Raw genomic sequence first — 27464 nt, 5'->3', positions numbered from 1 at the left:
GCTGCGCTATGCCCAGCCCAGTGCAAGAACAATCCTAGGCCAGCATGCTGGGCATGAAGTGGAAGACTACTGTAGGTCTGCTGTACAGCACTGAATAAAGAGACCAAATAACTCATTTCCTTCATGAGGACCAGCTCTGTAAGGGCAAGACAGGGCAAAAGAGGGACACAGGACATCAAGGGAAGGATATTACTGACTTTTGCCTCTACTCGTCACCAAATACACTCTTGCAGCTTCCAGCAGTGAGCAGAGAGAAGGAGATGAAGGTAACAAGGGAACAAGTGGCTTAATAAAACCAAGCATATATGACAAAACCAGCAAAATAAATAAACTCTCAGGACCAGTTCTACAAAAGGACCAGATGGCACTAAATACACCTCCTGTACTAAAAAAAAAGACCCACTGTTTCTTGCAATCTGATAAGGTCCCACAGCCCTAATCTCTTCATACTTTCAACAACTTGAAAGAAAAAATTTTAAAAAAAACAAAACAGAAAAACAGCCATGTCTGGGGGAACAGTGCTCTTACCAAATAAAAAATTTACTCTGAGAGTGAACTGCGATCAAAAGCAGATATTTTCCAGGACATTCCATCAGGCAAATATTTCACATAGAAACATTGCCTTAAGCCCTGTCACCAAGATCCAGAGGGAGAGAGAGAGTGAGGAAGTGCAAGAAAGACCTGATTCCTTTCTTGACTAATGTCAAGGTCATGCAAGGGTGACAGTGCCACGAAGCTCAGCAGATGCCTGTCCATGACCCCAGCAGGGCTGGTAACTGATCTGGCACAGGAATGTCAACAGTGCTTTACATGAACAAAATGGTCCTCGTGGGCTAACATGGCCCATGTCATATATAAAGGCCATTGACTTTGTTCTTACTGCTTGCAACATCCATTTCAATGTGGCTGAAAGCTGGGTTGTCAGTTCCTTCAGCTGCCATGGTAAATGGTTTCCAGTTCAACACTTCCACTTTCTCTGGCTAAAAAACAAAAGACAAAATCCAGGCTGTGAAGTGGAAGAAACAGTCTTCCTCTCTTTGATCTGCATGCAAGCAGAGTCAGGCCTGACATACAGGATGCCTTGCAGGAAAATTGCTGACAGAACACAAATAGTTATTCACGGCAGGAGCTGGTATTTTTCTAGGGGCATGGAAAGTTTCTTATTGCATAAGGTACTGGTTGTGCAAAATGTTCTTGTCACATACAATGTTCTGGTGCTGCAAAGTGTCTAAAATATTTTTGGGTGTGCAAATTTGTAATTGCTGTTTTCATGTCTAGCAATCTGTCACCACCAGGTCCTTGAGCTATTGCCTCCTAACCCTTGGTCCTTGCCCCATCTTTGACATGAAGAGATTAACATGCATCACTGCTTTGATGTTCCATCTCTGTTAAACATAATGAGATGTTGAGCTTTTCATGTGCAGGAAGCTGCTCATCTTCCCCTGATTTTTTTTTTTCTCAACAACTTTCTGCATTATTTGTGATGCCAACTACTTGTTATCCAGCTCCTAGCTCTGTAACCAGGCAGACACTTGTTTCTGATTCTGAGCATAAAATAGTATGGCTGTGGAGGTTAGTTTCTATGTGGGTGTTTATTTTTTTTTCAAAAGACTCCAGGGATTAAATTCACAGATAGTGAAAACGGATGTTGGCCTGTTAAAGACAGTGAATTACAGTAACTGGTCTCCAGTCCTGGGCAAACAGCATTACAATAGCATTGTAAAAATCCCTTTGTTTCCCTGGTGTTCACATCCAGAAGCTGAAATACATGAGATCATACTAAAAGGAGTCAGAGGCAAAACATTTTGCAAACAGGAGCACCTCAAACATATGAGCATTGCCTGTACTGCAGCACTTGAAAAGCACTGAACAAAGCTGAGATTGAATGTTCAGCATCCTGTTGATATTGATTGAAAAGCGGTCTATAGCTTATTTAAAAAAACCCAAACAACTTTCCCCTACATTCTCTAAGGGATGTTATTACCTGATAATGTCTCTCCTTTTCTTATATCTTAGGGACAGAGCTAGGAAACAGATACACTGACTAGAAATGTTTTCTCTCCAACAGCAGCTGAAGTTGAAACAAAATCCAGACTTTAGAGAACGCATGTTTACAAACAAAGGAAGCTTTGCTGAGCCCAAAGTGTGCCTTGGGCCAGCTTCCAAAAGACTAGAGAGGGAGTATTTTGGCAGAAACCCCAAGAACAACTGTCCCTTCTCTCAGCTGCTGCTCTGCTGTTCACTGAAGTCAAGCTGTGGCCAAACATAACTTCCCTGCCTATGCCAGTTGCTTTACTCCTACCCACCCTGGGCTCTGCTACTGCCTTAAAGCAAATATATCAGGCAGTATCAGGTGTTATTCATCCTGGTGGGAAAAAATAAGACAGGTACTCTTTGCTTTTGTCCCCAGGAGGAAAGATTGATTTAAATCAGAGATGCATAATTACACTTACTGTCTCAGATTTAGGCCGTGAGAAGTTGGACAGGAAATCTTCCTTGGTCAGCAGGAATTTACGATCTGTGTTCTGCTTTAGTCCTCCTGCAAAATAGGCACGTTTCAATCAGCCAGGTTTCCACATGCAGATGATAAGTCAGAGACCAGCTATAGGCACCAGGCCAGGCGAGCAGGACAGAGTCATGCAGCAAAAGCCATCAAGCAATCACAGGCCTTAGGGATCATTTCTTCACATTACATATATGCTGCACCACTCAGAATGTTACCTTAATGTCTATTTGAAATGCCTTAGCCATTTCCCAGAGTTTACTACATCCTCTTCAGATTTCTCACTGTGTAAAAAGCCTGAGACAATCATCAGAAAATGGTGAATCTCATACCGTGATATCTGGGACCCTGCCAGTCCAGGAGCTATGGTATCAACTGCTGCCCTGGAGCCTGAACCCATCCTCATCTTCCTGTTAGCAAGACTCCAGTCTCTAGAGTCACCAGCAGTTTTTATAGTGAGTTATTTAAGGGCAGCCCCAAAGTGGGGGTATGAGGGTTAATGGAAGGTTTGGGCATTTTTAAGTCATGGAAGGTGAACTATTCATTTGTGGGAATGTGTGTGGGAAAGAAAAGAGATGCAGGTGCTGGGAATTAGCTTTGATCGCCACCTCAGGCTTAAATGGGATCTTGCTCCACAAAAAGCATGGTGACAGGGTGGTTGGGTTAGTTCTTTAGGGTTTATGTTTCTTGGGCTGAGAATTTCTTATCTGAATTTACTGAGTTGCCTAGTTTTCACACTTTGTTTCATGGCCTGTGGGTGACTGGATTCCAACCCGGTAAGAAGCAAAATTTGTTGACAAGCATCATCATAGCAATGGGAAGAGTTTGTGATTGGAAGAAAAGGGAGAGCAAATTCTCTAGAAACTCACAAGGAAAAGAAAATCGGAGAAGTATAATTTGTGCTTATTAGTTGCAAGGCACAGGGAAGCTAATGGAAGTGAGTTTGTCTGCTGGGTTTGGAGTTTGATAATTCTGGAGTAGTTGTAGGTCAGACTAAGAGGTCTGAAACCTAACTGCCTCAAAGATGAGGGCTGTCATAGGAATATGGCTGAGCACACTGGGGAAAGCTGTGAGAGCAGCTGCTTTTGTGCTATTTCTGCCATGCATGACAGGTGCACTTTGCATGACACTCAGATGCAACAGTGAGGCCATGGGCTGGAACTGAAGTCCCCACTCTTACCTGTGGGGTGCTGCTTTTTGCCCCTTGCACAAATAGTACAGGGAAGCTGAGAAAGAAGCTAGCGTAGCCATGCACAGGGTCTGTAGCTCTTAGGTACATGCTGGGGAATATGGTGAAAAGTATGTGCTGTACAGGTGCAGACAAATAACTCTTGAGTGCTCTGAACTCACTCAGAGTAAAACTGCTTTTGTCCTCTAGAAGAATATCTCCTTGCTTGAAGTTGTTGACATGTTCAGAGACAACCCTTAAACTTCCAGCCCCTGCTGGCATCTAATAAAAAAAGGACAGACAGATGTCTTTCCCCCCTCCCCCCCTCAGGTTAAAGAACTGCTGAAACTTCTTTCTCCTCAAAAATTTGAAGTAACTTTTTGCTGTGAGCAGAGATGAAGAGTCAAAAGTGGGATGTAGAAGGGCTGAGGGGAGGAAATGAGATTTAGTACAGTAATTTTACACAGTGTTTGCAATAGGGTCACTGGGCTTCCTGTGGCAGTGACAGCTCTCTGGTCATCTTGGCTTGAAAGACATGTAAAACACCTCCAATCACAGCTCTGGAACTAGTACCTGTTAGGAGGCTGATAATTATTCCCACAACTACTGTGATAAGTGTCCCAAGTGTGCTGAAGTAGAGATAAGACAAGGAATACCAGTTGTCTGCCAGGGCAGGCCTGAAAAAGAGCAGAAAAAGTGTTAATCTCTGCTTTCTTATCCCAAGCAACTTGAAAATGTCGTTTGCTTCCAGACACCATATAAATACAGAGTTACTTCTGAACCAAGTGACCTGGTAGCCTTGAACTGCCTCCTTACAATAAAATGTGCGTTGAAATTTTGTTCTAAAACTCGAAGGCCAAGTTCCTTCATAGTGGAGGAGACTGATCAGTGCAGTGAGGCAACACATGGGACAGAGCAGGTAAAACAGGACAGTCCTGTCTCTGCTAGGAATCTAGGGCAGAGCTGAGCACTCCAGCTAACCCGATGAAGAATTAACTTCTTTAGAAGAGGGGGACATTATATAAAGGAGGGTACACACGGACACACACACACACACACACAAAAATTAGTAAATCAGACATGTGCTGCTCTAAAAAGCCAGAAACAATAGGGCAACTGTCACACCTCAGGTTACACCTTATTTTGTTCTCCCTGACAATGTGCTCTGTTGCAGCAGTTGCTTCCCCACAGCCATGAGCAATGCTGGAGGCCTCACGTGAGAGGTGCAGTACATGAAACTGAATGTTGGGCATCCATGTGTGTACCATGGTATCTGTTGACTGCTCCAACAAGGCTCCAAGGTGTAAGGATTGGGAATTCCTAGAAATGCATTTGTTCAGCCTCTTTTTGTTCCTGTTGTTCCCTATATTGTCATTCCTAACTGTTACACTTAATTGTGATTGTCCAAAGTAAGGCATATGGTAATTGCAGAGGGGAGAAAATACCTTAGATTTTGCCCATTATACTGATAATGCCCTCTTCTGAAATTCCTGAATAGAACTATTTCTGCACAGACAAGCTGTTGTAGGTGAAGCTGGCAAATTGCCTTTTAACTGCCTACTACTTTAATATGTGACAGACTGTGGAAGTTGATCCAATAACTATAAACGTTATGCTTTCTTTAAAACCATAGTTCCCAGTAAGGTATATCCAAGGCTTTAGACTCAATTATTGAACTGAAGCTTTTCAGATCAATAGGAAGATTCACTTGGACTTCTGTTCTGGGATAACTTGGGCAAACTTCACTCTGACAGGAAAGGAAAAAAAAAAAAAAAATCAGCGAAGACTGCTTCATCTTATACAGCCTGGTAGGTAAAACAGCGAGGGATAGTAATGGTAACCCAAATGCTAGGCAGATCTGTGTGTTGCTTTAAAATAAACACATGCTTTGTTGACTGCACGTGATGAACTTGTATACCTCTCTACAGTTGGTGTGTTGAAGACTGTTGTTAATGGATTTTCTGTTGCTGTCAAATTTCCTGAGGATATATTACAGCCTGCAGTTGAGAGGTATAGTGGCTTGGTCCTCTCTGGGAGTGGAGGATAAATCTGAGATCCGATTCCAACCCAAAGTGAAATAACAAAGCCACTGACAAGACCCACAAATGCACCCTGCAAAACAGAAAATGAAACTTGGATTTACATGAAAAGCAAAAGGATATTTGAAAAAACACCTAGATGAGTAAGAAACAATCAAGATAATCTAAACTGTAGGCTCCATAGCAAAAATAAAATATACAGTTGGAGTGAGCTGGGGCGCTTACTTCATTCCCCTTTCAGGAAATACAGTGTTTACTCACAGCTCCTGAGCATACTTCTTTATGTTGCCACTATGCCTTTACAATCAAAGGATAGCTTTGGGCTGCATGGTATGTGAGAAAACACTGATTTGAGGCACTCCTTAAACAAATACAGAAGGATTTTTTCCTTTTTCTCATGTGATCTGTTTTTGAAAAAGTCTCTTCTACTTCAGGGTAGGATTATTTTTTTTTGGCTGACAGCTAGTGATTATTAATTTTCCAATATATACTGGAACTGCAAGGAGTAATAGTTAACAATCAGTGAACCTTACTAAATTGCAATCCTGTCAGACTAACCCATGGACCATATTCCTAAAGTATGTCAAATCCATTTTTTGATGGAATAGCTTTTTCCTCTGGAAATGACAATATCATGATACTGAAGCACTCTGACAATATCCCAATTCAGTCTGCATGTGCTTGGGCCCCATTTTTGCAGCCTGACCACCTTTTGCTCAGACAGGCCAGCATTCTCCGAGTCTACTTGTTGTTCAGCTACATCTCAACACATGTTGTTCCCTGCTCTAAAACTGTGTTTTCCAGAAATCCTTGGCAAATTTTCATTTTTATTTAGACTTTTTTTCCACCTCCAGTCATGTAAATCTCTTCATGGGATGGAAATTCAAGTTCCCGTACAGCCCTATTAATCACTTCCTTGGGATAAGGAGGAAAGGGAGCAAGGGGAAATGTCTTCATGGAAAGTATCAGAAACATCTCCCTCGCTGCCCAACATAGAATCACTGGGGCGAGAGGGGGAGGCAGATGCCCCTAATTATCAAGGAATTTTGTACGACAAGCAGAGCTTTAAATTTCTACTTACGATTCCATTTGCAAAGGAGCAGAGGATTCCCAAGGCAAACAGTCCTAAAAGGGGGCCACCAACCATGCCAAAAATGCTGAGTGCTGCCTAAGGAAGGAATAGGGTCTGCCATCAGGTGCTGTGCAAGAAAGTTAAAGCCTCCAACATTGCAAGAAGGAAATTGTGAGGGTTTTTTTAACTAGTGCATACTCAGCTGGCAGGACTTGGTATAGTTATATGGGTGCTTAAAGCAGAGGCTAAGCCATGGGCTGTTTGAGGCCAGTACTCAACAAAGAATAAGAACTAATCTCATAATGATATCCAGCAATTATTTTCTTACATAATTCATTCTGGGTCATTCAACATGGGCATGAAAAAGCAGTCTGACTCCTACCTGCAACAAGGCTCCCAGGAGAGATGCCAGCGCAGCCATAGCAATGCAGACTCCACCATAAAACAGGCCTGTGTGGAAAAGGCAGAATGATGTGTAAATCTGCCAAAATTTGAAAATCACTAATGGAAATGTTTCTGTCTACCCAGCGTGGCCCCTGACATCTTCAAAACAAATCTTCCAGCATCTGGGTTTTTTCTAAGGGAGCCTGAATTGGCCAAAAGGTCAGGTTTCTGTTTACATTAAGAGGAGATCATGAAAACGTGACAAAATCCTCTTCCTGTATATTACTAAAGATTAGTTACTAAATGGCAGCCATATGGATTAGTCATAGCAGCAATACTACATGTATTGTTCGTATTTCTCATGTAATCTCCTATGTCATAGTCCTTATTTTGAGGGAATGATTTTTGCTTCTCAGTCTAAAGTCTTCAGAGCAAGAAAGTAAATGCTGGCAGATTACTGGGAGCTGGCACTGTGACAAAGGATACCCTGGGTCACCAGGATGTAGTGTCTCTTCCCAGGAACACTGGCTTATTTGTTTCGTCCACCCAGTTGAGTTTCACTGCACAAGCAATACGTTAATCTCACTGATTAATGTGATATGTTGGGCAACTCATGATAAGACCAACAACAACTTTGGCATAAATATTGTTTGCAATAATGTTTAAGAAGCTGCTCTTCGGTGAGGATATTTAATACTTGTCACCTGCCACCAGTGTGTGGTGCTCACTGGGATGGGCTATGACACCATGTTGGGACTGTGGTTTTCCCGTGCATACTGCAAACACCTGGGTTGCACTGTAAACACATGGGCTTACTTCAAATACTTGGGCTATAGCTGCAGCTGCTCACAGACAGTGCAACTAGCAGAGATTTAAGCCATCTGCTCAACATTGTTCCGACCCCCTTCTTTGAGATACATTAAACGAGGAGCTAAACAGGCTGAGGGTCCATGTAAAAGGAACAAGCTTTAGAAAAACTCTTTTAGGATATTATTAATAGCAGGAATAATTAATAAATAGATATTGGTTTATAGGTTTAATTAATAGAGCACAGGTGCTCTAGGAACAATACTAACAGTTTAAAATAGTTCAGAAGATAAGTAAACACGATGGCCAAAGACTGCATCAGTGAGCAGTGGCATCAGAACAACTGGAACAGAATGATGAGAACTAGCCAAAACTGTGGACTATAATGGACTTTTGAAATTGATGATGAATTGAGAGCTGAAAGTTCCTGGAAAATCACCGAAGACTCATACTATTGCATGTTATGTAGAATTATATATATAGAGGGTGCTTTTTGTTAGCTGTTGCCACTCACTGAGGTGATGGCCCAACTCTGAGCTGTTAATAAAGCAAGCCTAGAGATACCCACAGTCTGGTGAAATTCATTAACATTCCAAGAGTATATCAGAGAAAACATGAAGTTTCTCATTCTCTAGAATGTTATTGGGACACAATGCTATTGCTTGTGTATCACTCAGTTCAAAAGGTTTGTTACAAAATTGTTTCCTATGCTTCTCATTTTTGACAGATGAAAGAAAAATAACAGATGTTTCAGTCTGAGACATTTGGCCTTGTAGTACTGTGAACCAATATTGAATACAGATGCAGTGCATCTTCCCTGCTTACAGATCAGAAAAGGTGGCTTATTTTTTTCCTTATGCTCACATGAAATAGCTTGTCCCCCATTCTGTATAAAACCTACACAGCTGATCTCATCTTCCCCAAGTATTGCACCACTGTAGTCCTATTGGTGTAAATGCACTTACTCCTGACTTACACTGCCATAAGTGAGATCTGCATTAAGCCCTCACTAAGTAAAGCAAAAATGGAAAAGATTTTTTTTAGACATACTCATCCCCATGGAAATCCATGACAACTTCTTTTCAGAGAGGGATCTGAAGTACGGCCTAATGAGGTCTTCAACAGTCACAGCAGCCAGAGCATTGATGCTGGAGGACACTGTACTACAGAAGGCAAGATTTATACAATTTTTTTATTGTAGAAGCTGAAATCATAGATAACAGATGGGTTACTGGCAGAGAGAAACTGCTACTGTCTATAACAGTGACAGAAAACTAATGTAGTTGCTGCATTGGTTGAAATAACATTATTCCAGGTGACACAGTTAATAGCTTACAAAAATTGTTTAAAAGAATTGCTCTTGGTAAAGATGAGGCAAATCTTGATGAAAAGACAGGCCTGAAGAAGTCACTGAAAATATGTATTACATGTTGCTAAGCTGTAAACACTATTGGTATACATGATACCTTCACAAATGATCTACACAATATATATCTAGGTAGGTAAAATTCCTACATGCAGGTCACTCATTACTTTGAATGCACTCTCAGAGGAGGATTCAGATAATCTAATTACAGTAACCTAAAAATTAGATATCTAGTCCAAACTGAACTATTCCAGGCTACCTATAGGGTCAGAGAAACCAGCAGTCCTGAGGCAGAAATCCAGTCAGGTGATCTTGTGTCTATGTGTACCTTGCTCCTGTGTGCCACCAGCTTTTCCTCAGCATGTGAAAAACAAATATCCTGGCTGTTCCCTCTATTTATGCAGCTACAAGTACTCAGAACAAAAAAAAAATACTCTGGTGTCACATTCTTAAGTTTCCTCATTTTTATCTGCTTACTATTGTTCAGAGCCTTCCTCTAGAGAGGGAATATTTCCTAAAAGATGCTTCTTGGGAAAGCTGAACAAAACACTCCCCACTATAAGATAGATTTGTCTCCTTCAGTAAAAATATGTAGGAATTGTTGTTTTCATGGGGTTCATTCAAGACAATTGGAAGTCCAGGAACTCTCTTGCAAACAAACTCTAAAGATCAAGGATGAGGAAAGGGAGATGACTTCAAAGTTATGCAGCTTTGAAACTGGAAAATTAAAGATGAGCAGTAGAAAACTCTCCCAAACTCTAGCTATTCTGTGTAACCACCAATTTATAATGCTTAAAAATTCCTATAGCAGCGGGGCTTTAAAAACATGGAGAGGAGGATTTATTAGTGCTGTACATGGTGTGTTGCTAGTAGGGAACTCCAGTTTTGAGTCCTTAGGACCTCAGAGCACCACTGTTGGAAACTATGGATTTTTAAGCTGCATCATCAAAGATCTTGTAGTGCTTTTTTTAAAGAACAAAAATTAGTTAGACAAAGAAACAAAGAAATGAAATGTAAAAGTTTTAGTATAAATGCAACTTTAGCTCTAACAAAAAAAAAAAAACAGACAGACACTAGGTTCCAAATTATTAAATTACCTTAATGTCCCACTGTAGGCACTAGCAACAAAAAGTCCTGGCAGTCCTGGAAAATCACGGAGAATATCCAGCACTAGGTATGGCATTAGCTGAAAAATTCAGAGAGTAAGAACTATTACTATCTTGCCCTCATTTTTCTTTTTGTCACTGTGTTATTTTTGTTACAGACTTCTCACTGGCATTCTGACTAGCTGTTCTAATTCTTAATGTCCCACCTTGCACTATTTATTGGTTTTCTACAGAGAAAACCAATCCTAAAACATCCACTTGAGAAACAGCAAAGTCTGTTTAGATCACATAGCAGAGATGAACATATAGCCATTCCATCAGGCTTGGTTTCCAGTGACAATGGTATAGGAAGGGCAGCAGGCAGTCTGTATTGTACATCACTCTGTTGGGCTTGAGTGGAACATTAGCTACTATGTTTGCTGTTGATGCCACAAAAAGGGTTTTAGATACTGTTCAATAACCTCAGAGTACCTGAAAACAATTTTCTTATTGGAAACCATGTTTCATTTGTTGACCTTTGCAAGATCTGAGTGCTGGAAAGAGGAAATTTAAGATTTTCTTCCTTTGAAACCTTTTGTTCACAGACAAGTTGGTCTTTTTAGTACCTTGCTTCTAGTTTACACCAAAAAGAATTTGACTGACAGAACAATTCAATTTCCTTCAGGTTTCTACATTGGCTTTCCATATTTAATTTTATTCTACCTTTAAAGACCAGGTGGTCCTGCCTCAAGTATTCTGTGCTCTTTTCCTGGCCTTCCAGCTACTGTCTGTGGAGTGTTACGCAAAGCCTATGATTATCCCAGGCATAAATATATATATATAAAAAAAAAGACTTGTATGATTTCCTTTGGCACTGACTCTGGCCAGTCTATGTTCCTCAGGTCTCGTTCCTCAGGTAAATCTGCTGCTTAGGGCCTATTTAAGGAGAGGCTGCCACCAGTTACAAGGTGATTTCTCCACAGCACAGTACAACACGGTTTGATTGCCCAGCTCTCCTCCAAAGGAGGGAAGGATACACCATTACTAGTGAAGAACTGCCTGCTGGTAACCTTCTTCCAGGTGTATTTGGGCACGATTATGTTTCAAATATGAAAAGGCTTTCACCTCCCTGGGCACAGAGCAGTTTAGGTTGGGTGATATAAAGCAGCTCGCGTGGGCCCACAATCACTCACACAGGCACCACAGTTTCAGACGTCCCTTGCAGCAGCCTCTTCCCCTCACTTCTATCTGAAGTGCTGTTTCATGCAATTCTGGCACTCCCAGGCCCATTTTGGGTGAAAAACCCAAATACTGCAGAGGTGGGTGGACTGAGCACTCTACACATCACTGCTGAAACCTGCAGTTCTGAGACAGTTGGGGGATGCTGGGACTGAACAGTGCCAAGGACAGGTCTGCTGCAGTCTCCAGGGTATTCCCTCCCACCATGGTCTCAGCTTAATCCTTCAGTGTTACAGACTCACCTGATAAGAGAACTCAGGCATGTCATTATTCCCAGTGCCCTGGCTCTTGAACCTCCTCTGTCTGGCTATTATGGCTACGGAGTAAGGGTGCCCCCTCACCACCTTCCCCTCAAACTTGAGGCCCTACCTGGTCGAGTGCTGACACCTGCTTTGCTGTCCACGGGTCACAGTCCTTATAGATGGAGTAGAGGGCCAGGCCGCACAGCACCGCACAGGCCAGTATTGCCCAGAGGCCCACCAGGTTGATGTAGAGGGACCTGCACCAACATGCACAGAAGCACCATGTTAGAGCTCAACATCCCACAAGACCCTGCCAGGCCCAAGCAAACAAGCACCTGCATCAGCATCAAGGAGACCTTCTGGTCGGTGGCTGCCAGCTGGAAAGGGAGCCATGATACAACTCCTAGCATTTCAGCTGGTGTGAGATCATGTTTTTAACTATACAAATTACACTTCTGGTTTTGGCAGTATGGTTTGAGTGCTTATCCCCTGACAAAGTCTCTCCTCTCCTCTCCTCTGATGGGAGTGATATGGCAATCCCCATGTTTCATCATGCATGAGTTTTACATTGCAGGCAGCTGGCAAGAAGATGCTCTTTCTTCCCTTTGCCCCACACCCCTTGATAAAGACAAACCCCAGACAGATTTGTAAGGTGGGGTGCCCTAGATCAAAGTGTGGGGTACCTTTTAGTCAGCACCAGCACTCCTTTGCCTCTGGAGCTGCAGTGCTGCACTTACACAATGCTGGAGTTGCCCTTATAAAAGCAACAAATCCCCCATTTCCTCCTGGGACAGTCTCCATGGGAGGTAGCAGTGAGGCACTGGGACACGGGACCTGTCTGGAGCCACCTACAACTGCTGCTTCCAGAGAGCAGCGTTTGCCACTGACCCCATGGCTTCCCCTTTAGTGACAGAACAACTTGCAGCCCAGTATGGTCCAATAACCCCATCGCTTCCTCACATCCTGATGAGAGCTTCATCAACACTGAGAGCAGAAATGAGTTTTCATCAGGCATTGATGCCACCTTTGCTGCACACAACACTGCCTCTATTGGCAGTGAAAAATAAGGGCTTTTCCCTTCCATCTAACTATCTGATCTTCTCATGTTTCTCAGATTTTGATGACTCCTGGGTTACAAAGTTCTTCTCACCTAGGATGGTCAGTTCAAGCAAACACACCCACTGGGAAGCTGGCCTTGAAAAAGTGTTCCTTTACAGCAGCTGCCTCCCAGTTATCTGTGTACTATCTGCCGATAGGGATTTAGCTCTCTGACAGATCACATACCCTGGACCTGTGCCAAGTGCTAAGATCTCTGCTGGGAGGACCTTTGGTTTCTGTGCAAATATGCTTGCAATGCTTCAGGAAGCCCTTTAGTTCTTTCCCTTCCCGAGAAGTTAAGGGGCACCTGCTTTTGGACTGCTCTAGAGGACATCAGGATCAATGAAGTAAACCTAACTTTATAGGCCTTGTTAGGCACTGAAATGGACATTTTCAGAAAGGCATAATGTAGATTAACTAGTTAAACTGTCAGTTTTATACTATAGAAAAATTACTGGCAAGCACAATGTAAACTCTTAAAAAACCCCTATATAAATAAATGCTGATTTACACATAGTAGGGGAAACTCTGCATTTATGCTTTGTATTTGCAATCAGGGGTGGTCTAAAGACAGAACCAGCAGTACTTTAAATCTCTCTCTAGACTACTTCAGTAAAAATGAAGTAGTCCTCTTGTTATAGATGTCTACCTATTGGTTGGATGCTTTACATTCATTTAGCTGAAGTTGTTCCTGCATTAGCATAATCTACCTTCATATAAGGCAGTCAGAAGCCAATTTAGCACAAAACGTAACCAGTGAGTTAAATCAATCCAACTCTTTTAAACAGATGTAATAGCAGTATTATCCTAGAGCCTGTAGTAAAGATTAGAAAGTCAGGAGAAACACATAGAAGCAAAACAAATTGTTGGTCTGAATCTGGCAATTCTTGTTTTCAAACTGCGTCAATGTTTGACAGTGAAAAGAAATCTTTTTTTCTCCTTCTGATTTACATTCCAGCTCATGGTACACCCCATGAGTAAGCACTGGAGCATAACAATTGTAGCACTATGGCATGGAGGTGTTCCCATTAACTCTGGGTAAGTAACATGGGGTGGAGTTTGGGTGAAGTAGGCACTGTGACTGAGCAAGGCTTATTTTCAGTTGTTTGTTTCAGGCTGGCTCTATATTTGGCACTGAAACATGCCAGATGATGACCTTAAAAGAAAAGTAGAGAAAAATGGGTTAGTAACCCATATTTTTCTGAAAGTGTAGCTCTCCTGCTCTGAGTGCCTGTTATCATTTATACTTGAGCATTATGTTCAATTTGCTTAGTTACTGTTTGAGGATGACAGCATGTGCTCCTACCTACTGGTGCTTTTCTTGAATGGGGTGGAATCCTCTCCCAAAGCCTGAGAAAAAACTTACCCTTGTGCCACTGTTAAAGGCCTTCCCAAAAACTGCAATTTGGGATCTGTGAAATAATTAGTTTCTCAGCCCTGATTTATTATTGTGCTACCTCTTATAAAACCTTACAGTAAATGCCATGGGGATACAAAACCCTGTTACTTTGACCTGATGACATTTTACACTTTTGTGTACAGGTTAAATGGCAATGTGACTTGCCAGATGTGTCTAACTAGTTCATTTGCAAATGAACTAGTCACCTCAGAATGGCAGTGTTTATAATTGTGACAAGCTGCAACCATTACACAAAATTATTTCTCCATGCAGGGGAAATACCCAGCACAAGTGAGGCACAAGCAAGATGCCATGGAGTCCAACCACCCACGCCAGCAGGAGAGGACTCTACTGGTTAAGGCTGTGCCACCATTAATATGGTATGGGCTATAAATCCTGTCCAAACCTTTGCAGTATCAGATAGCCTCCAGTCCTGGTCAAAGCTGCTGCAACAGCTCAGAAAATCTGCCCAGAACCTGCCACAGTGCCAGACTCCCCTTGGCCACACTCTGCTACAGGCACTCTACTAACCTCCTTGCAAAGAGGGTAGGGAGGGTGTGAGAGAGGAGCACAGCCCTAAGTGGAGCAGGTGGTCAAGAAGAACAGTCGCACTGGCACAATGCATGCGGCTGTTTTCCTGTATGCAATCATGCCAGACAGCATTACAGATGTGAGATGCATCTCCTGCCTCTTCAGTGCCGTGAATCTGGAACCCCGCCACGTGCCAGAGATTGCAAAGAAGCCACGTGGTGTGTTGGAGATGTGCCACTGCACACTGGAGATGTGGCTGATGACAAGCATCAGCTCATTCTTGTCTGCAGTGTAAATGGCTGAAAAGCAGATTTTCTTTATTGCCTGATTTTGTGGGTATTTTGCTAACTTTATTAAGTGCAAGCCTTCATAAAACTCCTTCTCTGTATGTCACTGTATTACAGAATTTATAAGGACTATAGTTATGATGTGCACTTACATATTTCTCCTATAAGTGGACTTTATGAGCATGCTAATAATTCTTAAATCTTGAGTTGTGAACTACTGGAATGATACTAAAGATAAAGGTAAGATCATATAGTGAGTAAATATACTCCATTCTAGAGTAAAGGCTGATCAGAAATGTTTAAATTCAAGGAAAACTGAACTCTCTGCCAGTTTCCATAGTGAATTCCCCCAAGAAAAGTGATGATTATTATGAAAACAAAATATATGATTCTTCAGTAATATTATCACTGAATAAAACATTTCTGCATTTTCTCATGCCTATAATCATTGGTATGGAAAAATCTTTAAGTCTTTATTTATCCAAAATTCCCACACAATGATTTAGGTTTAGTAGACTAGCAATTCAAGATGCTGTCTTGATATGGCTTCAGCACAACTACTATATAATTTGGTCTTTAGGTTGCATATAAACAATGCAGCTATTTGTATGCAAGAATACTAGCACAGCAAAAGATTCTGGCACAAAGTTCAATGTTACAGCAATTATAGTAATTCAAATACCGGTATTTATTCTGCCAATTTGTCTTCTACCTGGTCCACAAGACAGAAAGCAAAAGTTGTCACCCTTTACAAATGGGATTTATATAGACAAAAAACATTCCTTTAAAAAAAATTCTCCTTTATAAAGAACAGCCACTGCTAAATTCAGACATTAATAGTTACTGTGGGCAAACTTACAGTTTTGCGTGGAACCTGCTTTTGCATGCAATGTATCTCTGTACTTGAGACTGGTTGATCCCATATATGCTAGTCCATGTAAAAGTCCCACCTATAACAATTGTCCAGAAGGTGTGCCTTTGCAAAGGATTGGGATTAAAGCTACAATGAGAGGGAAAAGAGAAAACAAATTCAGAATACTAAAATCTTCTCATTATGAGAAGACCTTAATGCCTGGGAGAAAAAATTTCCCCATACTTGTTCTAGTACAAACTCTCTTAATTTGGCCAGATTTTGAACATTCATGGAAAGCAAATTTTAAAACTCAGAGCTGAAATCCTGATCTGTCCGAAGGTGAAGTTTAACTGATTTATTTGACTATAAACTACTCTTAAGTAAATCTGTATGATGTCTGTCACTGTTGTGATGAAATGATGCTCCAGTAAAAAGTCTAATATGCATGCTTATCTAGAGGGATATCAGTCTAGCATCAATATAAAGGTAACTTTGCACGCCCAGGCTTTGTGGACAGAGCCTCTGTAAAACATTTTGATGGTTTAGCTCTAAGTAAATAACGGATTTTAGATGGCCAAAAATAATTTTTTTTTAAACCACATTTTATTATAGTAATAAATGATGCTCATCTTGGTGAACAATGTAATATTATTTCACCTATTACATGCCTTTATTCCTTTTCTTTTTCCTTTTGTGAACTCTATGACTACGGAAAGAAGCAGTGCAGTGTAACCACTGCGAGTCAGCCAAACAGATTGAAAAAAATGATTGCTCATGAGAACAAAAAAAATATGCACAGATTAATTATTTACTGAAGAACTTGATGAAAAACTTCACAGAACAACCCAATTAATATTGTGAACTTACACACAAAAGGACAAAATGTAATACTTGTCACACTAAACTTTCACTAATAGCACTGGGTGAAGTTTCTCCGAGGAATCACCTATTCATCAGAAGTACAATAACTTTTTTTAACTTAAAGTGGTTTTTGATCCAACATTGTCAGAAGGAATTTTCTTGACCTTGCAAAATGATATTTTTAGACTATGATTAGTTACAATAATTGAGAGTAAAATACTATTAAAACTACTTCTGATTTTTCTTTCAGGAAAAGAAAAACATTTCCCTTTTTCGGATTATACAAAAACTATTATTTTCCCAATTGTTTTGGTTCAGTAACTGAAATACTAAATCAGCTGTTTGCAAATTGTATAAACACAATTGTCCTCTCCTATTCACCATGCACTATCAGTGGTATCCAAAATGTATCCTTAAAGCGTTTACTTGACAAAGTAAAAATGTTCTTCTCTTTACAGGATTTTGCATAGTGTAAAACCTAAAAAATATCCCTCAAACCGGATAAGCTTGTTTAAAAATGTATAAAAATTGGGTCACAACTCCTCCCCTTCCCCTCCTTCAGTAGCAATTTAATTTCAGTTATTCACATGGGCTCTATTTATAGGAATAAAGAGGCACATCATTTGCAAGTACAAACTCACTCCCAGAAGTTCAATCTTCCTCCATAGTAGGAATCGTTTACAATTCGTCCAATTCCCTCCTGAACCACCACAGCTCGTATAATCACAGATGAAAATCCAGCAACCATGATTCCAACCTGGAAAACATCTGTCCACACCACTGCCTTCAGACCACCCTGTGTGAGGAACAGCACATATCAGGTACAACAGGGCAACATCCTGACCCTTTTTTGAAGTGCACTAGAATTTACTTTGGCCATACATGTATTTCAGTCCAGTATTTCCTTGATCACATAACCTGATTCAGAAGTTTGTATCAAAAGATAAACTGGCAGACAGTGCTCATCTTACATATATACAGTACCACTAACTCCAGAAGGCATACCATTCATGTGAATAAAGCTAAACATGATTTAATCAAACATATACAAAGAAATTTGTCACTGGGGTTCCATTTAATAATTTCTAGACACTCTCTCAATTAACATTAATCTAAAGTCCAATCTGTTCATGTGGCTCTGTTCAATATCAGTGGCTCTATTCAATATCAGACAGGACTATTATAGCAGCAGTAAGCAGGTGCTTGACAAACAGAACAACTAAACCATACTAGATTAGAAGAATCACAGGAGAATTTTTAGGAAGGAAAATCTAGCTTTTTGCTGTTCTTTCAGCAACAACAGAAGTTCAGATGTATCAAACCAGAAAAGGTTTGTGTCACATAGTGGCTACCTTTGCATCCGGAGAAGTCCCTGGCTGAATATGGCCCTGTGGCTACAGTTACACTGTGAAATGTACTCCCATGAGGTAACCTGGTTATTAAGCCACTTCTCAATAAATTCCATACTTGATATGAATGGTGAAAGGAACAGAGATTTTTCTCAGCCAAAGGGCCCACGTACCAGTGTGCAGTAGAAAGTGCAGACCACACCGGTCGCCACCACTGCACCCCACAAGTCGAAGCCAGTGACTGAAAAAGAGGGAAATAGCACCAGTGTGAATGATGCATTGGGGACAAAAACTGAAGGTCAATTTTTCACCCCAATCTGGTTGTTGAAAAAAAACTAGAAAAAGGTTACATGCAAAAGTAGGATGTAAAAATGAAAAGATTAGTGTGTCTAAACCAGGGGATTCACCCTAACCAGTTCTAAAAATGAAACAGTTGTTACAGACATTGAAAACTGCTAAAAAGTTAGATATATTTCAGGATCTAAGAAGCTATTTGACTTTAATGTGAATGCTGCCAAACAATACATCCAATATGTTTATAGGCCCCAATGCAGGAAAGCTTTAAAATACATGTCCTTCCTTGAAGCACCTGGGTAATCCCAGAGTCTTTTAGGCAGAGATTTGAGCAAGCAAACAGCATGGGAATGCTCCACAGAAGCAAGGTGGTTCAAGCATGGTCTGGAAGAAATGTGTTAGACTAAAAGCCTTTCTTTTATTCTTTCTTTCAGGGAAACATGATAGTACGTTCAGACCCGACCACATTGTACTGTGGTTGACATACTGGCTGTCACTGACCCAGTTTGTCACACTCACGTGTTGCCAGGCAGGGCACTTTGGGGCTCCCCGACAGATAGCTCAGGCTAATGACAACAAACACTGCAACAAAACTAATGAAACACATTGCTTCTAGTTGGGAACCAGCTAGGTCATAGCTTGGTTTAGCATGTATTTGCAGAACAAATATAAACATAGAGGACATAAAACCTGTAGGACTTATACACCAAAGGAGACCGATGAAGACAGTGCTGGGTTTTTTCTTCCTTTTTGTTCAGTGATTAAGTAAAAAAAGCCCCAAAACCAAACAGAACAATTGTGATTTTCATTCGAGCCAAAATGATTCGGTTTTTATTGACTTTTCTTGCTGAGCAGACAAATTAATTGTGTCAGATTAAAAATTTCATTTGGCTCCACATAAAAACTTTTTTCCCCTTTAAAAATAAATGTGGCTCAGTTTCAAAGCAAAGAGTCATTTCCAAGTAGACGATGGCAATATTTCATTTTGTAAATATCACAACAGACATCTTAAGTTGAAGATCTCTTTGCTGTTAATTTGATTTTCTTGGCAAAACAACAGGCCAAGTTAAAAAGTTCCAGGCAGCCCAAAACCGTATTTACAGAACTTTTGCCTCACTCTCCTCTTGAAGAAGAGCACTTAACCAGAGGAATTAAATGTGTGTTTAGTCTCTGCATTGCCTTCAAAAGTTACTTAAGTCCTTTTAACTTTTCTGAATGTAACCATTACCTAAGGATATTGCATGAGAGGTAAATGAGAGCCTCTTCTGTAATTCCTTACAGGTAGGGATTAAGGGACTAGGATTACATATGGGAGGCCTTCTATCAGAGTTCCCACCGGGATCAACAGAAATCTTAGAAGACTTCACAGTCAAGCTGTGAGCTGTATTTTTAGGTGTGCATTACCAAACAAAAGCATACCAGTAGTATATGCAGCAAAAATTATAACAGTAAAAGAACAGTTCCAGTATACTCATCTTACCTTGATTTAGTGCTAAAGCTGGAGCATAAATGACAATACCAGTGTATAAAGTCTAAAAGGAGAAAACAGATATAAGATCAAAATAAACGTAAATTCCTGGAAAGGTGATAACTTTCTGAGATTATTTCTTTTCAAGCATTTATGCAGTCTATATTTCCTAAATTCATAACTGTTGAGAAATAATTCCAGTTGTTAGAAGACTAATGTCTGAGACTAACCAGCATTGCAATCTCACAGCCTCGTGTTCTTTAAACCGGGGACTCTTAAATATCAAATCCCACTTCGGCTTCTCCTGGCTTTTAGAATTAACTTCTTTTATTGCTTTAAAACTGAAATCATATGGCAGAAACAAGACCAAAAGGAAGTTGATGAGGTTTACACATGGTTTGCCAAGGAATCTATTATAATTTATTTTCTCAGTCTTGGGATCAATATGCCTCTCAGTACACAACTATAATGCATGTCAGTAAAACAAAAAATTACAACATTAATTGTCATTATGGATAGCATTACAAGGAATTACACTCCTGTAAGATGAAGCCATGCATGATTATCAACAGATTTGTATTTTCACCCAATACAGTAAAGATACAGACAAATCAAGGAGCTACTCCATGCACTTTTGTGGGCACAATGGGATTCATACACTGATATCCTCCATAATTTCTTTGTGTATATTGTTAAATCCTGTTTGCTTTTTTACCACTGTTATTACTGCCTTGTACTACTAGGGCAAGTTCAGCTGTGACATTGTTCAGGGGAATACAGTTTGCAACGTTCAGATGACTTCTGTGAAGGTCAGTGGTCTTGATTTAAGGATCCAAATCACAGTCAGGTCCTGAGATGACTTGCATCAGCTTTCCATGGCTGAACTCTTCCAACTCCCTGATTTACAGGGGTGGGACTTGGGCATGGAAAAGCAACGGAATCAGACATCATCCAGCATTGAGCAAGCCTTTGCCCTTCTCACAAGTGTGGAGTTTGCCCCAGCCACAGGTGGTAAACCAGAGCAAAATGGCTAACCACTGGATTATTCGCTGTGGCTTTTGAACAGGTCAAATCCAGACCCCATGGCAGAGGTCTGCCACATGGCCAGCGGCTACACTGAGAGAGTCAAGAAGTAACTGGAGCGAGAAGTAATCCAGCTGTGGGAGGAGATTAGTATGGAGGGGCTGCTTCACCCAGCATGACCAGATTGCCCTGGCCCCTTGCTGCACACCTGCTACAAGCACATGCCAGAAAGGATGGTGGGGCCGCAGGAGACATAGTTATTTCTACCTGTGCACTACTCCCTGCCTGCTTCTCTTGGTGCCATGACTCCTCCCTAGGTTTTCACACATAGCTTGTATGTCGAGAAAGCTACCAGTAGTGACCAGTCGCTGGCAAATATCTCCTCAGAACTAGTTGCATCACTTTCCAGCCAACTACTGACACTTGTCAAGCCTAGTCAATGTTTGAATTGCTGTCCATACCGTGACTGTCAGCATGTGCTGCTGAATAACAGAATCATAAAATGGTTTGGGTGGGAAGAGTCCTTTAAAGGTCATCTAGTCCATGCCCCCTGCCATGGGCAGGGACATCTTCCACTAGATCGGGTTGCTCAAAGCCCCACCGAACCAGACCTTCAACACTTCCAGGGATGGGGCATTCTGCAACTTCTCTGGGCAACCTGTTCCAGTGTCCCACCACCCCGTTGCTAAAAAATTCTTCCTTATATCTAATCTAAATCTACCCTCTTTTAGTTTAAAACCATTACCCTTTGTCGTGTCACAACAGGCCTTGGTAAAAAGTCTCTCTCCACCTTTCTTACAAGCCCCCTTTATATACTGAATAGCCACAATATGGTCTCCCTGCAGCCTTCTCTTCTCCAGGTTGAACAACCCCAACTCTTTCAGCCTTTCTTCCAGCCCTCTGATCATTTTCATGGCCCTCCTCTGGACCTTCTCAAACAGGTCCATGTCCTTCTTGTGCTGAGAATTCCAGAACTGGATGCAGTACTCCATCTGGGGTCTCAAAAGAGCAGAGCAGAAGGGGAGAATCACCTCCCTCAACCTGCTGGCCATGATTCTTTTTATGCAGCTCAGAATAGGATTGGCTTTCTGGCCTGCAAGCTCATGTTACTGGCTCACTTCCTATTTTTCATCCACCAGTATCTCCAAGTCCTTCTCTGCAAGGCTGCTCTCAATTAGTTCATCCTCCAGTCTGTACTGATATTGGGCATGGTCCCATCCAGGTGCAGGACCTTGCACTTGGTCTTGTTGAACTTCATGAAGTTCACACGGGCCCAGCTCTCAAGCCTGTAAAAGTATCTGCGGATGGCATCCCTCCCCTCTAGCAAAATCACTGCACCACACAGCTTGGCATCATCCATGAACTTGTTAAGGGTGAACTCATTCCCACTATCTATGTCACTAATGAAGGTATTAAATAGTATCAGTCCCAGTACAGACCCTTGAAGGACACCACTCATTACTGGTTTCCATTAGGACATTTAGCTCTTGGCTACGACTCTTCGGATGCAACCATTCAGCCAATTCCTTATCCATCTAATAGTCCATCAGTCAAATCCGTATCTCACCAAGCCTGCTAATTCAGGGATTCAGCATGAGAAAGTGGCTTTCTCATACGTGGCAAACAAGTGCCAGAAGCTTTGAACCATCAGAAATTAAAATTTATCAAAAGTATGATTGCATTTTTGTGTAAATTAAAATAGGACTGATGATACAATTTTCCACTTCAGTAGTTTTTCAGGCTGTATTACCACATACCCTTACATATCCTTTTTTTCGTCTTCTTTTAAATGCCAATGCAAAACATGCCAATATTCAAAGAACAGTTAAAATTACACCATTAAAATCCTGGGGGGGTTCCTTTCCTCACTATTCTTTTCGTTATTCAGGTCAAGTTGTCACTGCTTGGCACAGAAAGACACTTATAGATCTTTAGTTATTTTCCTTGAGAACCTGTTTAGGTTGTATAGAATTATTTTTCTGATCTTTGCAAGCAAAGATTATGCTTGGCTTATTCCAATTTATGCAACTGTGATGTCTTCATATTTGCTGATGAAACAGTGTTGGGATTCACACATGCTAGCACCCTACTTTTCCTATGGTCTTGTGTATCTATAAATGCCAACTAAGCAGCACTGTTCAAATAAGTAATTAGCACTGCACTGACCACCCTCTTATTGGTGCAAGTGTGATTGCCCTGTAAGTCCTGGTGTGTCTTAAAAAGACAAATATGGGCCAAAAGCAAGCATGTAATTTGAGAAGCTTTCTGATTGTATATTCATTCTTGCTTTGAATTCCAAAAAAAGTCAAAAAACCTTTCAAAATTGTGGAAAAGAACACGTTTTTGTTTCTGGTGCATTTGGAACATGCTCATTGTACATTTAAAAGCTGTGGTCTCATACTGACTCCCTGAATGGGCTGGATACAGCAAACTGCACCGAGAATAATTTCAGGGAGTGCTTTAGTTTAACATTCCCCAATGCAGTGATTTGCTGCTTCTCAGTTTGTAGACACCCAGGTTTTTTCCAGTGGTGGTGGTGCAAACCCTTGAGCAGTGACAGCTCCTGACAGCTTGTTTTATCACCTTTAACAGACCCTTGAGAATTAGTCAGACTCCCAGAATCCATGCACCAGAGGATGAAAACTGCCACTGGGCAGTTTTGGGGCATGTTTACATTTTGAATTCATTGTGGATTCCTCCAGCAGGCAGGCAAAAAACTGCTACCATGGCATTGATGACAGGTGAATACTCTGGGTGCTCAACAATGCACAGACCCAAGGGGCAGGTAGCCCAGCATCCACTCCCCACCTCATTACTTTGGAGCAGAAAGAGCTTTGTTTCTCCCACTGCCAGCCAGCCATGCACTGTGGTGACCTCATCAACCGTTTGATTGGAAAACAGTCAGTTACACTAAGCTGAAGAATCCTGGTGACTACAAGGACCACAGAACAGCTTTGAGGTTTACTTGCCGTTTGTATAATGAAGAGGACCGTTCCACAGAGGCGCAGGTATTTATTAAATCGAAGCTCTAAATACTGCAAAAGAGAAGAAAAAGCAAATGCTTATGTTGAAGCTTGGCACTATTGATACGACTAGAGTGAAGTGATGAGCAATACAGAAAGTGTCGTTTTTACATTTTTATAAATGGCCAAAACTCATGGAGTCACTTTAATACCTCTTTCAACTTGATTTGACATTTCTTTACAGACCTCACCACTGGGTAATAACACATGAGCAAGTGGAGTAGACGACGAAGTCTGCAGAATGGAAACTGGTGCTACTCAGCTGCCTGAAGGCACACAATAGACAAGGAGCTGTGCACCGTGACCTGGCAAAGACTGGCACATATTATCACAGAATCATTGAATATTCTGAGTTAGAATGGCCTCATGAGGATCATTGAGTCCAACTCTTAACTCTGCACAGGGCAACCTAAGATTTCACAATGACATACCAGCAAACAACAGAACCCACTGGCGTTGTGAAATCAGAAGATGTTTTGGCTATTCCTAAGCTTTAGTCGATTTGGAAACTGGCATTATGTGTGTCCACCTGAACTGCTGGGAGAGGGCAGAAGTTTTCAGTGGTCATCAGCTTCCTCCCATGGTAACCTCACCTTCTGCACTGCCCAAAGCAGCTCACCATACTCTACTGGTAAGTCGAAATCTATCCTTTAGCAAAACAGGAACCCTCACTTTTCTATGTAGCCTGGGACAGCACAACCTCTGAATGAGTTTGTCATGATGTAAGGCAGATTTCTTTCCACCATCTGTCCTAACAATCCTCTAGGGTGTGTGGTTGTACAGAAGTGGTCTCCTTTTCCTACCAGACTCTTCAATCAACAAAAACACTGAAGTGTCTCAAAGTGCTCACTTGTGAATGGAGCATTTAAAATGTGATCTGTGAGCATGCCCATGCAAGGCAGCAGTGCTGAACCCCTGGGCAGACACAAAAAGTTGTTTAATCTCTGAACTCTGTCCACAAATAGAAGATATATCTTTTATAGGTGCATTACTCTGATTTAACCCCAAGATTATCGATGAGTTTTCAGGCATAAGTCTTTATTTAAAAGAGCCTTATTTTAAGTATCATCATAACTGACAGTCCAAAGATTAATAGTTTAAAACACACTGGAAGCCATCAGAAATTTCTGTTGGTAATTTCTTATCTAAATGTACCAAGAGAAACCTTGTTTTCAGCCTCCAGTGCTGCAACGCCCCATTCAGTGTAATAAAACGCCAAAGACCAAAGTAGCTAGGTAAGGACTTTCACCTTCACCAATGCCCCTTTCACAATGTCCTCTGTGAAAACAGCAATTTACTTCCAAATCTGCAGCTAGGAACTACCCCCATGCAGGAAGATAAACAGGTTGCACAGACCTTCTAAATCAGAAGAAATTCCTAACCAGGTGCTTCCTCACCCCAAAACAGTCAGACTCGACCTGTGATTGTCCCACCACTTCAGACGTCTGCGCTTTTAGCTACAGCTTTGACTTACGTGCTGAGCTGAAGAGCAGCTCAGCCATATTTTGGTGGAAGTAAAACTCTTGCAGACACAGAGCACTTGCTGACCCCCCTGTATGAACATGATGGAGAAGACATTCACCAGTGCCAACAGCCTCAGGTAGAAAGGGTGTCTCCCCAAAATCTCTAGAAACAGCATAAATACATCCTCTGCCAGAGGGGACTTTTGTGGCTGCACCTAAGCTTAGAAACCTATCTGGAGGGAGCGTGATGTGAGAACTCTGGTTCCTATGTTAGATGCTCTTGCTGTCTGCTCTTGGTATAATATTAATTACACATCATTAACCACATGTCACCACCCAAGCTGCACGAGGATTAATCCACCTGCTGAACTGAGTATCTGGAGTGAGGAAACATATGTGGCATGATGCACAGCTCCCAAGCCAAGACAGCAGGGCTGAGCATCTCCTCTCTGCAGAGGCAGTGTGGGCAGACTTGGGGACAGAGCAGGTTTGCAGCCTGCTCTTGGGAGTGTGGAGATACGGGGCAGCACAGAGAGCAGGGGCATTTGGGGGAAGAAGCTGAGGGCAGACATGTATAAAGCAGTCATGAGAAGCCCCCCAGCTCCCTGAAGGCCGTGGAAGGGATTCTTCCACTCCACCTTACCTCGTAGGTACTGGTAATGCCCAGCTTGTAGAAGACAGGCAGGAAGATCTCGGCGCTGCACAGCACCACCAGGCCATAGGTGATGGCGAAGATGCAGAAGATGGCACCGTAGCGGTAGATCTCGGCAGGGGTGCCCAGCACGGTGACAGCTGACATGAAGCTGGCAGTGAGGGACAGCGCCACGGGGAGAGCGCTCATGCTCCGGCCCCCCATGAGGAAGTCTTTAGATGTCTTCTGCCCTCCTCCCACGAAGGCGTAGTAGACCCCGATGACGGCCGAGATCACCAGCATGGCCGCGAAGACCACATAGTCCCAGACGGTGAAGCGCCCCATGCTATGGGAGGGTGTCGCAGGGACTCGCCCTTGGAGCCAAAGCTCTGCCCCGAAACCAGAGGGGCGGCTGCTGCCCCTCAGGGCCGGCACGGGGCGGCCGGCGCAGGAGGAAGGGGATGGGGACGGCACCACGCGGGGGTGCCGCGGTACCGTGCGGAGCGGCGCGGTGCGCCCCGTAGGGGCAGGTGCGGTGCGGTGCGGAGCGGTGCGGTGCGGTGCGCCCCGCCGGGGCAGGTCTCCGCCCGCGTGTCTCCCGGGGGCGGGCGCGGGCTGCGCCGGGAGCGGCAGTGCGAGTGCCAGGGCCGGGACGGCGGGCGGGCCTTATACGGTCCCGGTGCCCGCTCCTCCCCATGGGGGTGAGCGCCCCCGCGGAGCGGGAAGGGGCGGCGATCCTGGCGGCGTCGCCCCGGCCGGGCCATCCCGGGCTACTGCCGCCGGGCCCTGCGGCCCCGAGGCTGGCGGGGTGGCCCCACGGCACAGCCCCGCCTGAACGGGGTTACACCGCAAGCTTGGGTCGCCGTCCGGGCTTTTGGAGGGAAGACAATTCACCCTACATTCCTTCATTACTTCTTACCCTTCTTCATTAGCAGATGCCGCCATCTCCGCAAATGAAGAAGGTGAAAATATGGTTTAATATATACATTTCTATGGGTTGAGCAATCAGGAGGATAACTCATGGAATCAGACAGGTACCAGCAGGCTTGCCAAGGTGAGTTGCTGAACACTGCAGTTGTGTGACGGGGAAGCCCCACTACTTGCGCTATGTTCACCAAAGTTTTGCTAACGCTCTTCAACTAATCGCAGGTTCAAGAGTCAAAGTGCACAGGGATATCACAGATGGAGCTCCACGTATCTTACCCACAGGGGAATGCATCAAAAACACCTATGGGATTTCAAGGCCATGGGTGTCAAGCAGTGGAGATGGGCCTGTTTC

At 42.5% G+C, this 27464-nt stretch overlaps 1 protein-coding gene across 1 annotated transcript; it reads right to left on the bottom strand.

Moving 5' to 3' along the window:
* Positions 1-848: 848 nt before the first annotated feature.
* On the bottom strand, positions 849-26530 carry SLC5A8 (solute carrier family 5 member 8). The gene is made up of 15 exons (XM_074901458.1): positions 26198-26530; positions 24038-24103; positions 20058-20109; positions 18457-18524; positions 17576-17730; positions 16080-16220; positions 12033-12162; positions 10437-10525; positions 9024-9136; positions 7165-7232; positions 6792-6878; positions 5590-5783; positions 4245-4348; positions 2454-2539; positions 849-980 (listed from the first exon to the last, which is right to left on the bottom strand). The coding sequence occupies exons 1-15, from the start codon at positions 26528-26530 to the stop codon at positions 849-851; spliced, it is 1818 nt and encodes a 605-aa protein (XP_074757559.1).
* Between the last annotated feature and the right edge of the window lie 934 nt (positions 26531-27464).

This window comes from Athene noctua, chromosome 3 (genome assembly GCF_965140245.1).
Source record: "Athene noctua chromosome 3, bAthNoc1.hap1.1, whole genome shotgun sequence".
In the NCBI taxonomy this organism is placed as follows: Eukaryota; Metazoa; Chordata; class Aves; order Strigiformes; family Strigidae; genus Athene; species Athene noctua.
Note: the sequence above shows the minus strand (reverse complement) of the source record. Positions and strands in the feature narration are given on the sequence as shown.

Coding starts and splice junctions, on each gene's coding strand:
- SLC5A8 (XM_074901458.1), bottom strand. CDS start 26,530: ATGGGGCGCTTCACCGTCTGGGACTATGTGGTCTTCGCGGCCATGCTG. Junction 12,163..16,079: donor AGCAGGTTCCACGCAAAACT/GTAAGTTTGCCC, acceptor ATGTTGGTGCAG/GTCCCTCTACATCAACCTGG. Junction 7,233..9,023: donor ATGGATTTCCATGGGGATGA/GTATGTCTAAAA, acceptor TTTTCCACACAG/GCCTGTTTTATGGTGGAGTC.